Source organism: Sylvia atricapilla, chromosome 1 (assembly GCF_009819655.1).
Source record: "Sylvia atricapilla isolate bSylAtr1 chromosome 1, bSylAtr1.pri, whole genome shotgun sequence".
In the NCBI taxonomy this organism is placed as follows: domain Eukaryota; kingdom Metazoa; phylum Chordata; class Aves; order Passeriformes; family Sylviidae; genus Sylvia; species Sylvia atricapilla.
Genome location: NC_089140.1, coordinates 107,262,686 through 107,278,379, shown reverse-complemented (window position 1 = coordinate 107,278,379; position 15,694 = coordinate 107,262,686). Strand labels below are relative to the sequence as shown.

Here is a 15,694-nt window from a genome sequence, read left to right as displayed (position 1 = left end):
GAGAAGGAGAGTAAAACTAAACCTACTGGAGCTTGGCCAGCAGCAATGTCAAATCTCTTGACTGATTTCCCAGGGAATTCTTGCTCTAAATGTCAGGAGAACATAGCCCTGCAGCCAAACCTGGACCCAACTGATACCAAGGCGTGACAAAATGAATGACCTAAGTAACAAGATTACACCGCAGGAAAATTAAAACTTCAGAAATGTGCAAAGATCACATTTCAGTAAGCAGCGTTTTATGTACGATCCTTTTAGTAGACAAAGCTTAACCCAAACTTACAAAGCACAAATTGGTGAGGGGAGGGGGAATTATTAGTGCCGACAGAATGAAACTTTTCATCACTCAGGAAAGAAAAAAGCCTGAGAGTTTCTGCAAATGCTGAAAAGGCTCACAGCCTGCTCTTAAATGTTCTTGTTGACACGAGCCAAGGAAAGTCAAAGGAATTTGGTCTCCTAGGAGCCTGCACCACTTTGGAAACAGCAACTAAGTCCTCCATCATCAGAGCACTTCTACAAATCTTCTTGGAGTCTGCCCTGCCAGCGACAGCAAGTGTCCCTTTTGCTGTGATTACCCGCAGCCACTCATGCCCATGGGACTGGCAGGAGCCTAAATAGCTTTGGGATTTTGATCCTCCATCAGCTATAGTTGAAACTGGCTGGTGGTTTCCAAATCTGTTGAAAAGTGCAGGAGCACTCAGAACAAAGAGGGGGGAAGAGAGAGAGAAAAAGTACATGCATGTAAACCTCCTTTCTTTTGGAAACTAAAAGCCTGAAGTGATGCTGAGAAGAGTCAAGCAAGCTGAAGAGCTGAACAACTGTAACATAAGGAAGGATAGAGTCCAGATCGACTGGGTACAAGTAGAAAAAGGATCAAGACACTAAGAAAATACACAGTGCTTCTAAATTTTGTTCTTTTCTTTAGGTTTTGGTCTTTCTTTTAATCTGTTTCAGTCCTGACTGACAAACCCCACAGTCTGACAGAGCTGCCTAGGATGGGTACCTATGAGATTTGCTATAGCAGCAAAGGAACTCTTCCCACACCGCTGTTCAGTGAGATGACAGAATCTAGTGCTGGGAGTTCTTCTGCCCCTCTCCCTCATATTGTTTTAGCTGGAATTAGCTGTTTGCACATTCCTCTCTGACTTTGGCAGTGTGCCCTCTCCTCCATAACCGACCAAACTGAAATCCCAGATCCAGCATGCTTCAACTGTCTGGGAAGTTCTTGTTCAGAATGGGGATGTCTTACGTGGTGCAGCATCTTCTCACCATGGCTTAAGTTCCTATAGAGATCTTTAATTCATAATGTCCTAGAAATTACTGCAGAAACTCAGACTAAATGTTCAGTGAAGGAGAAGCAGAAGCAGAGCAATATTCCTCTGCACATTTCCCCCACCCTGGAATGGATTAAGTTTTAACACTGTCTTTAAATTTTTCATAATACTCTTTTGTAAGTTATTTCCTTAACTATGTTGAGCACACTATCAGGAGTATTTCACTGTTGGATACAAGTCCAAAATGAGTTAACCCAGGTTTTATAAAGATGACAATATATAAGTGGAAAAAAACACCCCAAGACTACTATGAACAAACAAACAAAAAAAGAATGTATGTGGTCCAACACTGACAAATTTACCCCTGGACAAACTAGGGCAGCTTTCCTCTGATTTTCAGTGCCATCTCAAGGGATGTCTTCCTTGCCTTCTGTGCTTTCAGCAGAACAGTCTGTTTGATCAGAGCTGGCACAGTGCGGTTCGCCTCAGGTTTGTGCCCGAAGCATTGCCTTTCTCTGTTTTATGTGGCCACAACCTTTGTCTAATCCTCCAGAAGATCTTTCACAATAAGAATGGTAGCAGTGACAGAAGCTATTAATGTTCTGGCTTCTCTGTGTGGCAGTGATCTGCTCTGCAGATCAAAAAGAGCAGATATACACTATCTGCCAGAAAAGGAAAAGCAATTACTGGTTTTGCTAAGTGAATTTTGTTTGTGAACAAACAAACGTGCCAAAGGAGCAGAGTCCACAAGGTGCCAAAGAACAAGTGAGGTTTTTTTCTGAAATCACTGTAGCAGGTTGTGAAGGGCTTAGATTGAAAACCCAAACACAGCAAACGAAAAAGCAGAGATGTGCAATGATGACTGTACATAACCACCCCTCCGCCCATCTCTTGACTAAGCTCAAGACATACACAAATTAAGTGAAGCATGAAAACAAAAAAAGCAAGCATTTAGCCTGCACTTTCTCTTTTGCCATCAAATTGTGAGTGTCTCTTGGCATCCTTTATGATATGGCTTTAGAGGAGGAGCAGGCAAACTGAGAGAAACACCTACATTTGTACATTATGACAGCTTGTATTTCCCATAACGTCTGATTGGTAAGCATTTAATATATGGACATGACTTTTTTTGTGTCTACAAATTTGTCCAGGGCATCCTTAATTGATAGTGTTATACATTATACTTGCTTTTTTTTTTTCACTGTTGTAAATTATTATCTATAATGTGCTAGCAGGAGCTCAGGAAGGATTTTCTTTCTGTGGCTTCCTGGAGTACTTCTTCAGATCTGGCACTGTTTACTTGTGGTTAGAAGGATTATCTGGTGCAATGTCTTGTACAGGTTGGTTGATTGTGCCGAACTTTGATTTTTCACTGTTGCTGCATGGATGCATGGCTTTATCTGTAGTTTAACCTCATTTCACAGTTGAACATGCTCCTTAAAATGTTTTCTATATAACTTATGCACGTATTTTTCACCATGTGAAGGTCTAAGCCAGATTTTCTATACACTTTGTTCCATTCTCAACCATGTCTTCTTCAAGTGACAGTTTCTGTTCATTCTTTAATGAGTAGTTGTGCCGGGGGCCTTAAGCAACTTTGTGGTTTTTCTTATTACATGGAGGGCTATTTTTTATTGAATTGTTTTCATGCCATAGAGGCACTGAGTAACGACTATGTGAATTTCCTCAATAAACAGCATCACAGTCTAATTTAAACAGTATTTTCCAGCAGCCTCCATTTGGCATTTCATACTAGGCAAAACTTCATTCAATTTAGCAACTTCGACAAACAAAACACAATGTAAGAATTATATAAAGCTATTAGAAAGCATGCAAAGGAAGGCTACGGAGAGGGTGAAGGACCTAGAAGGGAAGCCATATGCAGAGTGGCTGGGATTACTTGGCCTGTTCAGGCAGAAGAAAAGGAGACTGAGAGGAGATCTCTTCACATTCTAGAGCTTCTTCACGAGAGGCAGTGGAGAGGCAGGTACTGATACCTTCCCTATGGTGACCAATGCTAAGACCCGAGGCAAGAGCATGAAGGTGTGTCAGGGGATGCTTAGGTTGCACACTACAAAAAGGTTCTTCACCAAGAAGGTGGTTTGGCAGTGAAAACAGTCTCACCAGGGAAGTAGTCGCAGCACCAGAGCCCGAGAGATGTTTGACCAATGCTCTCAAGCACATGGTGTGATTCTCGGGGCTGTCTTTTGCCGAGCCAGGAGTTGGACTCGATCCTAGAGGGTCCCTTCCAACTCAGGATATTCTATGATTCTATGATTTTGTAACCAGTAGAGTTCTAGTAAGGTACTAATATGCATTTTGGATGGATGAAACTCCCCGGCTACTGAGCTACCCGGGCTCTTTTTCCCTTCAACACAGCGAGTGGCAGAGAAGAAACCGAGAAGCCTCTGAGTCCTCCCCATCGCCGGGCGGCCCCGCGCCGCAAGAGCACAGCGCTCTCTCTTCGGCCCTGCCCGCTTCCCTTCGGCCGGCAGCCGCGACTCCGCTGCCCGGCTCCGCGGAGGCGCATGACCGCAGCCGAGCCGCAGCCGGTGCCGCGGCCGCCGTTCCTCGAGAGCCGCCCGCCCGCCCGGCGCAGCAGGTAGGGAGCCGTCCCGCCCCCGCCCCGCTCCCAGCCCGGCCTGGCCCCGCTCCCGGCCCCGCTCCCGGCCCCGCTCCCGGCCCCGGCCCCGCCGCTCAGCCGCGCCCGCCGGGGAGGCATGAGCGACGGAGCGGCCGCGCCGCGCCGCGGGTGAGTGCGCGGCCCTGCGCGGAGCGCGGAGCGGGGGAGGGAGGGAAGGCAGGGGACAGGCAGGAGACGGGCGGGCGCGGACAGCCCCCCAAACCAAAAATGAGTTTATGGGAAAGCCGCTGCGCGGGGGTGCGCGGCCGCGGGAGGAGACTGCCCGGCCCCGGTAGACAGGTGTGGGCTCCGAGTTGTTGCCTCTCCCCTGCGTTGTGCACCGCGGGATGGCAGCCAGGCAGCAGCTCCCCCTGCCCGAATGCACTATCGGAGCCTCTCGGTCTCTCTGGAGTTTTAACATCAGAGGCACGAAGGGTGCAGAGAGAAGCAAACTCACTCTCTCTTTCATCATGTCAAAACTCTGTGGTCCACTCGCGGTCCTGCAGTGGAGAGTCGTGTGTGGAGAAAGCCCAGGTACCGCACAGCGAAAAAGTTGCGGTACTGCGCTCCCGAGGCTGCCCGCCTCCTGTAGATACGCGCGCCAGTCGCTCATTTAACAGCTTGTTGGAAAGTGGGGCAAAATGGTTACGAGCAAGCCCTGCGACAGTGCACCGATTTTGCAACAGTGGCCTGTCGCCCTCCTCCCTCAAAGCTGTCCGGCAGGTGCCCGGTGTCCATTTGAGCCCCAGCCGGCGGTGCGAGCTCGGGACGTGGGAGTTTGCTGGGAGATGCCGCTGTCAGCAGCCACTGACAGCAGTGTCGTGTGGAGTGGCTGGCCGCAAGCCTGCGTCCAGCATGTGTGTGCTCTGCTCCTTGAAATGATACTAGTTAGCAAACGAAGAATTTTTAAAATCCTGTTTGACTTTTGTACTGAAATCTTTGTTATGATTTATATTGTTATGCCTTTGAAGCCATAACCGTGCCTGAAGCTCTGCCGGCAACGTGATCTACAAAACCCACCTCGCATCCTATCAGACACAATTTACTGTGTAATCTTGTAGCACAGACCAGAGAATTTCCAATGTGGCCGCCCACGTGTGAAATTAATGTGTGACCATCACATGAAAGTGTTTTTCTGTTGTATTTTGATTTTTTCTAAGGAAAACATGACAACAACTATTAAAAAAAAAATTATGCAGTTTTTGATGGCAAATCTTAGCTGCTGAGAGGTCCCATTGCAGTTTCAGACCTGCCACAGCCATCACTCTGTCTCATCTCCAGCCTTTTAATTTAACTGCATGTTGAACAAATAGTGGATGTTCGGGTGGTTTTGATTTCTAAGTTGCTGATTGCTTTGGGATTTAAGTGACAACCTGGGCTCAGGGCTCAAACACAGTATTAAGCTTTTATTAATATTTATAGGGAGGTTTGCAGTAGGGAGGAAAGGTGTGCAGTTTAAAAGAAAAATTTGTCTTTGACAGCTGAGCATTTTGCTTGGCGTTGAAATCACAGAAAAACAGACTACTTTTAAAAAAACAGGTATGGATTAAAAATAGATGTTTAGGTCGTTAACTGTTGATATAGCTGACAGAGTTCTATGTGGCATGATGTTCTAGAAAAACAAAAACTTAGGTTGATGAGCCAGCTTTTGTGTTTGAAGCTTTTGGCTTGCATGCAGCATTTTTGCATTTTCAGGGTTGCAGATAATATTGACTGAATTGACTGCACGTGCTCCCAACTGGAGAAACAATATGAGATCTGCCTTTCATAAATTGTAGCCTCCTTCCAGTCAGGCCACCAGCAGTCCAGTAGAAGGTGTGATCTTCCACATGCACGTGCATACGCATGCTCACTCTTAAAGCAATTTTCCAAGATGTTCCACTGCTAGTGAGAATCCAACTACATGAGTTAATGCCTAATACAAACACCTTTTTCTGTCCACTTTCCAGGATGAAGATGTGTAATTAATTTGCTAATCTCACTGTTCTCTGAGTACAGAAAGAGATGGTCAGGCACATTTGAGCAAAGACATCAGGAGTCACCATGCTCCATAAACCTACATCCCCGCCATAGTGCCTTTGGTGGCTGGAAATTTTTTTCGAAATTCTTGAATATAACACCAGAGCTTGCACCAGGGAAATCCAGGTTACATCCCAGCTGAGCTGAGGGATAAAAAAGTAGATGAGTGCTGCTTCCCTTGTCTGTGCACCCAGGTTTCTCTTTCAAGAGCTTCACTTTATGTGCCAACCCTATGTTCACCTGGAACATGCCCAGGGAGCTGGGAAAATGAGATTTTCTCAGGATGGATATAGTATCTATATCTTACCCAGGTCACTGAGATAAATTATTAGTGAGAAAGCAGTGAGAGAATCAGAGGTCAGCCTTTAGGTTTCAGTGTGAATCTGGGCATAAGGTTCAAAGGTAAGAACCTGTGAGCTTCAGCTTTGAGGGAGGCAATGATTTTGGGTTCATTTTGTACAAAACGTCTAGTCTAGATGGTTGGTCATTAACTGACTGTTAATATGAGATCTTACAAAAACATCTTTCCATTTATCTTGAGTTCTATCTAAAATCAGAAGATTTGGGATATTACTTTATTCTCTTCTGAGATTCTGGCTTCACTTCTCTAGAAGATCAGAAGCACTTTACAAGAGCCATTTTTAGGAGAGAATGTAATTGTTCTCATCTCTGAGAGTCTAGAGAACTGAGAGAGACCTCAAAAGGCCTATCCAAAATACAGAGTAAATTAGCATAGGAAATGAGTCAGGGAAACAACTTATTTGCTCCAGTCACAGCATTGAATTGCTTTTCCCTAACTCACTGGAACTGTTAAGAAATTCATGGGCCATTCTTCTTGCAGTGGCTCGAAAAGGGCAGACTTGCCTTTTATGCTTCTTTCTGATGTAACTGGTATTAAATATGCATTGTAGCTCAGTTACATTAGACAACTGAGCATAAATTCATCCATCTTCTACTTGAAATGCTGTTCCCAAATGTAGCAGCTGAATATTCTTTCTTTTGTTTTCTACTTTTTGGATGGGTTGGATGTTTCTTGCTTTTGTTGTTAGAGAAGAATCTTTTTAGCATTCCTTAGAAACTAATTAAAATGCTTCCCTTTTGGCTTATTCTCCTAATTTATTAATACCACAAATAACTTTTCTTTGGTGACCCACTTTTGTAGGTATCTGAACATCTAGCAAAATTGTAACTCATCAGGAAGGCAGTGTAGACTAATAAATAGAATCTCCAGACAGGAAGAAAAGCCAAGACACTTTCTTTCTTTGCCATGCAGAGGTTTACACACCACACATACAGAAAATACTGCTCTATTCCCCAGCTCAATCGGTGCTATTAGCCCGAAAGAAAGCACTTTATTGATTACTCAATTGATTTAAAGGTCAGAATATAGGATTGCATCCATTCTCCTGCCTGAATTCAATTTTCACCCAACATCCACAGTGAAGAAACTGCTCTTTGCATAAATATAAATTGAAATACTGGTCTGTGTGAGTGTTCAAGCAAATAAACTTTCTCTTCCAGCTCCCAGGGCAACTCCCCAACACTATGCTGCCATCAAAACCACTAGCCTTAGACTAACGTACTGTTTTTTATAGAATTATCTTACCTGCTTTGTGGAAAGTACAGATTTGCATAGAAAAAGGGGATACTCTTTTTATTATTATTTAATGACCATGATGATCAACAAGCCACTGGAAGTGGTAGAGACGTACAGCCTCTTAATCAGAGGCCAGCTGACATGGAAGAGTACACTTAATTTCATGATCATTTCAAAATACACTGCTCCCAAAAGACATTGCATTTTGGGAGCTGAAACTATACAGAGTTATCACAGGGAGTGATTAATTACCCTGTGTCCTGCAGACACTCCAACACTGGGCATGTTTTAGGGGCAGTCTGCTCTAGGAGTGTAGTCTGTGCTTGTCCCAGCCCAAGGATGCTCAGTCTTTCCATCTTCTCTCCGAAGTCTGCTGAAGAGCAACCCCTAACAGGAGAGCGTAAGGTTTGTTTGGTGGCTTCTGATGAAGATTTGCTTTCCTTTTCAGTAAGTGTGGACGTCTGTGTAAGTGTGAGAGAATTATGGTGGCGTTTAAAGGAGTCTGGACTCAGCCCTTCTGGAAAGCCGTTTCAGCAGAATTTTTGGCCATGCTCATTTTTGTCCTCCTCAGCCTCGGCTCCACGATCAACTGGGGTGGAGCAGAGAAGCCCCTGCCTGTAGACATGGTCCTTATCTCCCTCTGCTTTGGACTCAGCATTGCCACCATGGTGCAGTGCTTTGGACACATCAGCGGAGGCCACATCAACCCGGCTGTGACCGTGGCCATGGTCTGCACGAGGAAGATCAGCCTGGCCAAGTCTGTCTTCTACATTCTGGCCCAGTGCCTGGGAGCCATCGTGGGCGCGGGCATCCTTTACCTTGTCACACCGCCCAGCGTGGTGGGAGGCCTGGGAGTCACTGCGGTAATCACCTCTCCTCTGCCTCTTGAAATAGGCCAGCTCAGGCCCTGGGAAAATAGGATCGGTGTCACACAGAGTGGGGAGAGCTCAGGTGCAGATTTTAACAGCTCGCTGGTTTGTTTGCAACACCCAGACAGGGCTTAAAGCCCTCCTTAGGATGAGTTTATGCAGTGTAATGGCTATAGCTGTTCTTTATATAGGACTTCTCTTTCCTAGAACTTCCCCAAATCTGATGACAGCAGGTGATGTTAATTTACATACAAAATTTAAATAATGTATGCGTGAAATGCCATTTTTATATGGTCTGGGGAGGGGAAATTAATTCCATGCTATTATGATGGGGATTGAAAAAACATCAATTTGAAATGACATACTTTTGAAATCGATTGTGGCTTAGATTTCAGCTTTGTTCTAAACTAATAAGGAATGCCATCAGTTAGCTCTGTTGCAGGACTTATTAAAAATGCACTTGAGCTGCACACCGCTTAATTTTTAATTGAAATTTAAATTAATTAAGTCAGGGCTAATTAATGAATTTATAATTGAATAGTAAATTACAGTGCTCCCAAGAAAAAAAATGGTGAAAGGGAAGTGCAGCATTTGCAAATCCCTGTGTAAAAATAAACTATACTTCTGCAGTCTAACTTTGAAGTTCCAGTCGGGTGTTACTGTTAAGCCTTCTGTTCTCAGTCCAGCAGTGATTTTCCATGGTTCTCAAAATAAAAAAAACATTTTAAAGTTTAAAAAAAAAAATAAAGAGAGAAGAATGAAGAGAGGAGGAATCCCATTTCCCAATACCGTTCATTGAAATACAGTTTATGCATGTGATGGCTTTCTGATTTACAAAATTACCTTTTCTTCATTTCTGATGTTTCTTTGCCTTCTTACAGGTACACAGAGATCTTTCTGCTGGGCATGGACTCCTGGTGGAATTGATAATTACATTCCAGCTGGTTTTTACTATTTTTGCTAGCTGTGATTCAAAACGAAGTGATGTCACTGGTTCAGTAGCTTTAGCAATTGGATTTTCTGTTGCAATTGGACACTTATTTGCTGTAAGTTAATGGTTTCTCTTTAAAAAATAGATCCCTTTACCCTTTATGACTACTTCAGAATTACATGAAAACTTTTGTGACCTTTAGAGCAATTACAGCTATATAGCTGCTGTATTCTTTATGGATCCATGCCAAAGCCCTTTGGAGTCTCAGGAGTGTCCCCTTGGGTAGGGTGGTGCACTAGAACTTTTCAGGATGTTCACATGATGACTTTTCTTAACTTTGTGTTAAGACTCAGAAGAGTGATGGTGTCTGCTTTAAAGAGGAGGAGCTGTACAAAACCAGGATGCCCATAGAAATCAAATCATGACCTTCCAGACTTTAATAACAGGCAGCATTTTCTCTCTGTTTTAGATCAATTACACCGGTGCCAGTATGAACCCAGCTCGATCATTCGGACCTGCTGTTATTATGGGCAGATGGGAAAACCAATGGGTAATTCTCCTTTCATACTTCCTTCATCATAGCAACAAACAGTGATGAGGATTTTTCATACATAATTTGCTTTCAGTTATCTCTCTCAGTACATCCCACAGAGACCATCCCTGAGGAAGGCAGGCACTGACCTGCCCCATGTTAGGCATCATCGTGCTCCTCACCTAAGACTGCAGTGCAGCATGCAGCATGTTGGAATAGCATCTTACTATTCAGGGACCTTTTTGTGGAGGTAGTAGTTGGGGTAGAAAGGAAATCATGAAAAAAGTTAAAAAAACAAAACCCAAAACCAAATAAAAACAAAATAACAAAAACCAACCAACAATCAAAATCCCGTGACCCAGGGAGACTGAAAGAATTGAACTGGAAAGAAAGTCCTCCAAGGCAGATTGCAAATCCTGCAGGTCACGCTGGTGAGGAGCTATGGAAGTGATTCTGTCACCTTCACATTTCACCTGGTTCTGCAGCAAACTGGGGCAGATGTATAAAATGAGAACAGGGACCCTCTGTGATCTGGTTCCTGGGGGAGAACCTGCCTTGGCAAATGCCTGCAGTGAGAGATGAAGAGGTTGCAGTCTGGTATTTGCAGACCAGGCCAGATGTTACCTGCCTCAGTTTGAAAGTGTCAGCTTAGCCAGGAGCAGTTGTGCAGGATACAATGTTATAAGCAGGCTGTGAATGATGCAGTAAATTTCTGTAGCATCCAACAACCCAATTTATGAAAAACATTTCGTATTTTATAAGGGAGAAATGGATCGCAGCTCAGCCTCACATAATTATAGAGAGGGAAATCACTTCTAGGGACACTTCAGTGCTAACTGGAAGAGCTGCATATTACAGTGCATATAAGGATTTTCTTGATTTTTAAAGTATGAAGCCCACATTGCTCCCACTGCAGCTAATAATAGAAATAGCATTGTCTTCAGGCCCTAAGGCTTCAATTCTGCAAACACGATACTATGTGTAACTTTGTTCCCAAGAGTTATCCTATTGATGCAGATTTACCCAGTTATCAGTGAATGGCTTGTTCATGTGAAAAACTGCTGTAGTTTTTCACAAGATTAATTATCCATACTCTGAGGAAGCCTGTAATTTATAACTAAAGCTGTAAACAATAAACAAATGTACCATGAAGAAACTTGCAGGAGAGACTTAGTTACTGTCCTGGCCACTTGGGAAAACAGCTTTTTCTCCTCCTCCAGAGCAGTGACATTGGCATACCATTGACAGGAGCCTGTGGGCTTTGGCACCTACTAATGTTACTGCACTGTTGCCTGTCATGATGAAATAGATAGGTACCTACAAAGTTGTGTTATGTCCCTTGTATTTGCTTATTCAAATTAGGTTATCAGACTGCCTGTTGTGGTTGACTGCCTGTTGTATTCTGTAGGATTAAATGCCAAATTTGAAATATTTTGGAAACATAAGTAGGAAATACCGAAGCAGAACTCTTTGTGTGTATGCTCGGATTTTCTTTCCTTGAAAGTCATTGTCATCTTGGTTCTAAATGAAGAAAGAAAATCACTTTTCTACATCAGTGTTTCCTTTGTGTGTCTTCTTGCAAAGAGTCCATATTTGTGGTCTACAGTTAGCAATGAGTGATGAAAAGTTCAGAAGAGGCCTCCTGTTACGAGATAGATCAATAAAACTTAACGAAATTATTTCACCTTGAAGTGAAGTGAGTCTGCTTGTCATTCTTCTTATCACTGTTAATTTAAAAGCTTAATGCCTGGGGGTTTTCCCACCTCTTTTTCTGCAGGTGTACTGGGTGGGACCAATAATCGGAGCGGTCCTTGCTGGTGCTCTGTATGAGTACGTCTATTGCCCAGATGTTGAGCTCAAGCGCCGCTTCAAGGACGTCTTTGGTAAGGCTTCCCAGCCTTCCAAGGGCAAGTACATCGAGGTGGATGACAGCAGGAGCCATGTGGAGACCGATGACCTCATCCTGAAGCCTGGCATCGTTCATGTCATTGATATCGACAGGGGTGAGGACAAGAAGGGAAGAGATCCATCCAGTGAGGTGTTGTCTTCCGTATGACTAGCAAGAAGCACTGAAAGCAGAGAGCAGCCTGCTAGCACGTCCACAGATATCCTTCCACCCATTAAAGAAACAGATCTCCTCTAGACTGAGCACCTTCCACTTTTTGAAAGGCACGGTGTAGGCAGCTGCATGGAGTGGTCTCACCAAACCATACGCCTGCTCAGTTGGAAGATTAGACTTTGCAATAATTAGGATTCCCCGTCTTTTATTCCAAATTTAGATTGTTCCTAGTATTTTCCTTTCCTTCTTTCTGGAGCAACCCCAAAGTCCAAAAAAGAGATGAAAGCATTCTCCTTTAATAAATCAGTCAATAGTGAGATAAAGATAGAGATGTGTAACATTCAGATTGACAGTTAAGACATATCAAGAAATGCCTATAGACATGAAGACCTACTTATCAGATTGTTCTTCTGACACTTAATTGGCTGTTGTCAACTCCAATTATAACATCTTACCTATTAAGCGTTCTCTGTGAGGTTCAGAGACAGAACCAGCACTATTTAAGAGTTTTATTCACAGTCAAGCAAAGGAGTATTGTTTCCACTCATGTATATCACTATTGTCTTGCAAACTACCTCTGAAAAAAATGATACTTTGACAGGCTTTTAAAAAAAATTCTATCAACCCATCAAATTTCACTCATGTGATTTGCCGTACAAATACATTACCTTCATCCCCAAGAGTAAATATGCTGAAATGGAATCTTGAATTGTACAATAATAAGGCTGCAGAGCAGTTGATTGTACTTCATGCTCCCTCTTGTCATTGTCTATCTGGTGAAACATTCTCCTGGGGTTTGACTATTGACCATTTGGTGTTAGCAGACTCTCAAGGTCATGCAAAGAATATAAAGGCTTTCCTGTTACTTAATAACTTAAACAAGAGATATCAAAAGAAAAGAAGGCATATCTGTTTTCAGTGCACTTGTTTGAATACACATTTCTGTGCTAATTTATGTAAACTAAAGGTTTAAATTACTTACCTATTTTCTTACGAGATGGGTGGAGATAGTGTTTTTTAAATTTTTTAGTAATGTAGAGGAGTTTTAACTTTTAACTGTATTGAAACACTGGAAAATATTTTTTTATAACAGATGACAAAAATATGACTGCTTCTGGCTTTTTGTTGTAACTGATGCCTAACTATTTGAACAGGTTCCCTGCTTGTTCCAGTGTTCATATAGTCATAAACTGCACCTCTGGCAAGGATTTCTTTATCTGTTGTTAGAAAAAGGTTCAAGTGCTTGCAGGGTGTTTTTGGGGGAAAAGGACATGAAATATGTTTGGTAAACAGTCTTTCCCCTATAGAGGTTTTTGCCAGACATAATCACCCCAGCAGAACATTTCTGTAATGCTGTTACTGACTTACTCCTTTTGTTTCTGATCAGTGGCTTTGAGTTTTACAATATGCAGCTGCAGAGTAGTAGGAGCATGGTATTATTACTGTAATTATATAGTTCTTATTTTTAAATTGAAAAGCTACCCCTGCTTATTTAGCAATAAGAGAGGAAAAAAAAGTATTAGTCCTGACTGGGGGCTGTATTACTCTCATCTGTTCTTTGACATACTCTACATGCAATCTTTATTACAGGGAATTAGATGTTTCTAATGAGATAATAAACCGCTACGGCCCTCAAATCTGTGCACTATGATCCAAGGGCAATTCTAGTATCCCAGCTTGCAGCCTTGTATAGTCCCAGCATGTCCTTTTTCAAGTTTCACATTTTTCTTGCCTTAAACCCTGTTAGTGTGGAGCAAGTTCCTTCCACTGAGCACGAGATTCATGACTCCTTCATGCATTTGCAGTTGAGCGTGGCTGGGGACCTGCAATGGACAATGTCAAATTGCAGATAAGAGCTCCTTCCTACAGCAAGGACTAAGTCTCCCAGGGGAAGGGCAGCACAGGTGTGGTGTTAGACCTCTGCTCTGATGGATAAATATCATGATAAATGGAATAAATGAGAAAAATCAAAACTTGTTGGGGGATTTGTTTAGGCATTTATTTAGGCCTTTTTTTTTTTTTTTTTTTTTTTTTTTTTTTTTTTTTTTTTTTTTTTTGTGTGTGTGTGTGTGTGTGTAGTTCCAATCTGTATTTTTAAAGGGACATTTTGGTTAAACCTTTTGCATGGCTTAAAAAGGTAAAGAGTAATACACATAGAATTGGTGGATTTTTAAGCAAAGGTTTGCATTTTTTTTTTGTATTTAAAGACACCCCTTAATTTGTGAATTTTGCATGGTACTTTGTTATTTAATTAAGAAGCTGTGATTTGTTTTATGCTTAAGGGTCCTTTACACAAATGGCTTGATGTGTGTTTTCCTCACCCAGCCTGATTCTGCTGCTGAGGTGAGCATAATGTGAGCATAGCACCAGCCACCTCTGCTAGGAGGATCTTTTTCCTGAAACACTCTGTATTAATGAACTGTGGCAAACATTCTGAACTGGCCCCAAAACAAGCCAAACTCCTTGTTGACAGTAAGATCCTGAGACTTCTGAAAAGATCAGGGAAAAGAAGGGATGCTAAAATAGAGGCCGTCAGACAGTAAAAGTTGATGCCATGCCATTAGACATTAGCAGGTAAGCAATGTGATAGGTCTGCTCCTGATCCCACAGATTAAAACTCGTGGAGGAGTTTGTCATTGACTACAGTGGAAATGATCATGAGCTTTTCTGGGTCCTGATGGCTTCTCCCACACACTTCACTGTGTTTTTTCTAAAATCTGAGGCTTTCAGCAATGTATTTAGTTTTGGAAGAAGATGCATTCAACTTGAGGCTTATGACCCACCCTAAAGTAAAACCTTATGAGTGACTGTAATCACAGATGGTTCTGTCCCACCACAAGACATCACCATTCATATAAGGGAACATCACTCTTCAGCATCTGTTAGGACTTAGTTTAGCACAGGGATATGTGCTCCTCTAAGCTGTCTTGCAATGGTATCATCACTGTACAATAGTCATACTTGCTTAAGTAATAGACTAGCATGACCTTTTTATGGATTCAAGATACTTTTGCTTTAGTACTTTTTTAAAACATGTACTTTGATACTGTTTGAGTGAGATTTGTGCTGTAAAGCTCTTCAGCTCTATATTGCACCTCTAACATACTTGATGTCCTCTTAAAACATTTCTTGGTTTTGGTGGGAAATACTTTTTGTTTACCGTGTTGGATGGATATCACGAGAACACTGTCTGTCATCATTTTGGAGCCCCAGAAAATTGGATGAGTCTCACTCCTTCATGATGGCATGATTGTTTTCAATGCTATATTTGCACTTTAACAAGCACCTTCCTAAAGTTGAGTCACTGGGTTTCAGAAAATAAAGCAGAGAAGCTAAGAGTGATTCCACACAAATACCTTTTATGCTGTGTGTACTCCGAGGAGTTTGGTTCATGACCCAAATTCTAACTATTCTCAGGAAAAGAAAAAAGAAACCCTGCATCATTCAAGTTGTCATGATAACCCTTCTGTTGAAGTGTTCCACCTTTCAGTGGAAGTAGGAGTGAGATTCAACTCATGCCATGTTTAGCCTTGTCACGTGTATTTGCATATCAGCTTTTCAAAATGTGCTTTATTTCTGATTATTAGTAATTACCACAGTATGTGCTTAGAAAACTGGATGGCCATCTACCTTTCTAGTGCTTGATGGCTGCTGCTGTGCTCTGGAACATCTTATCTGCCAGCTGTGTAACACATTCAGGATATTATACACCATCCAATATTTTTAATGTTATTAAAATGTATGAGAATTTACATTGTGAATCGTTCTTCTCAAAGTGAGAGGTGAAAACACC

General features: G+C 42.4%; 1 protein-coding gene across 2 annotated transcripts; it reads left to right on the top strand.

The window, feature by feature from the left end:
- The first annotated feature begins 3,810 nt into the window (after nt 1-3,810).
- On the top strand, nt 3,811-13,940 carry AQP4 (aquaporin 4). Of its 2 annotated transcripts, none has more exons than XM_066330262.1 (5): nt 3,811-3,873; nt 7,959-8,373; nt 9,261-9,425; nt 9,780-9,860; nt 11,620-13,940. In XM_066330262.1, exons 2-5 carry the CDS (start codon nt 7,993-7,995, stop codon nt 11,896-11,898), a joined length of 906 nt encoding a protein of 301 aa, XP_066186359.1. In that variant the 5' UTR covers nt 3,811-3,873; nt 7,959-7,992; the 3' UTR covers nt 11,899-13,940. The 2 variants fall into 2 exon arrangements, with proteins under 2 accessions (XP_066186359.1, XP_066186369.1); XM_066330272.1 differs by lacking the exon at nt 3,811-3,873 and adding an exon at nt 3,968-4,023.
- Nucleotides 13,941-15,694: the final 1,754 nt, after the last annotated feature.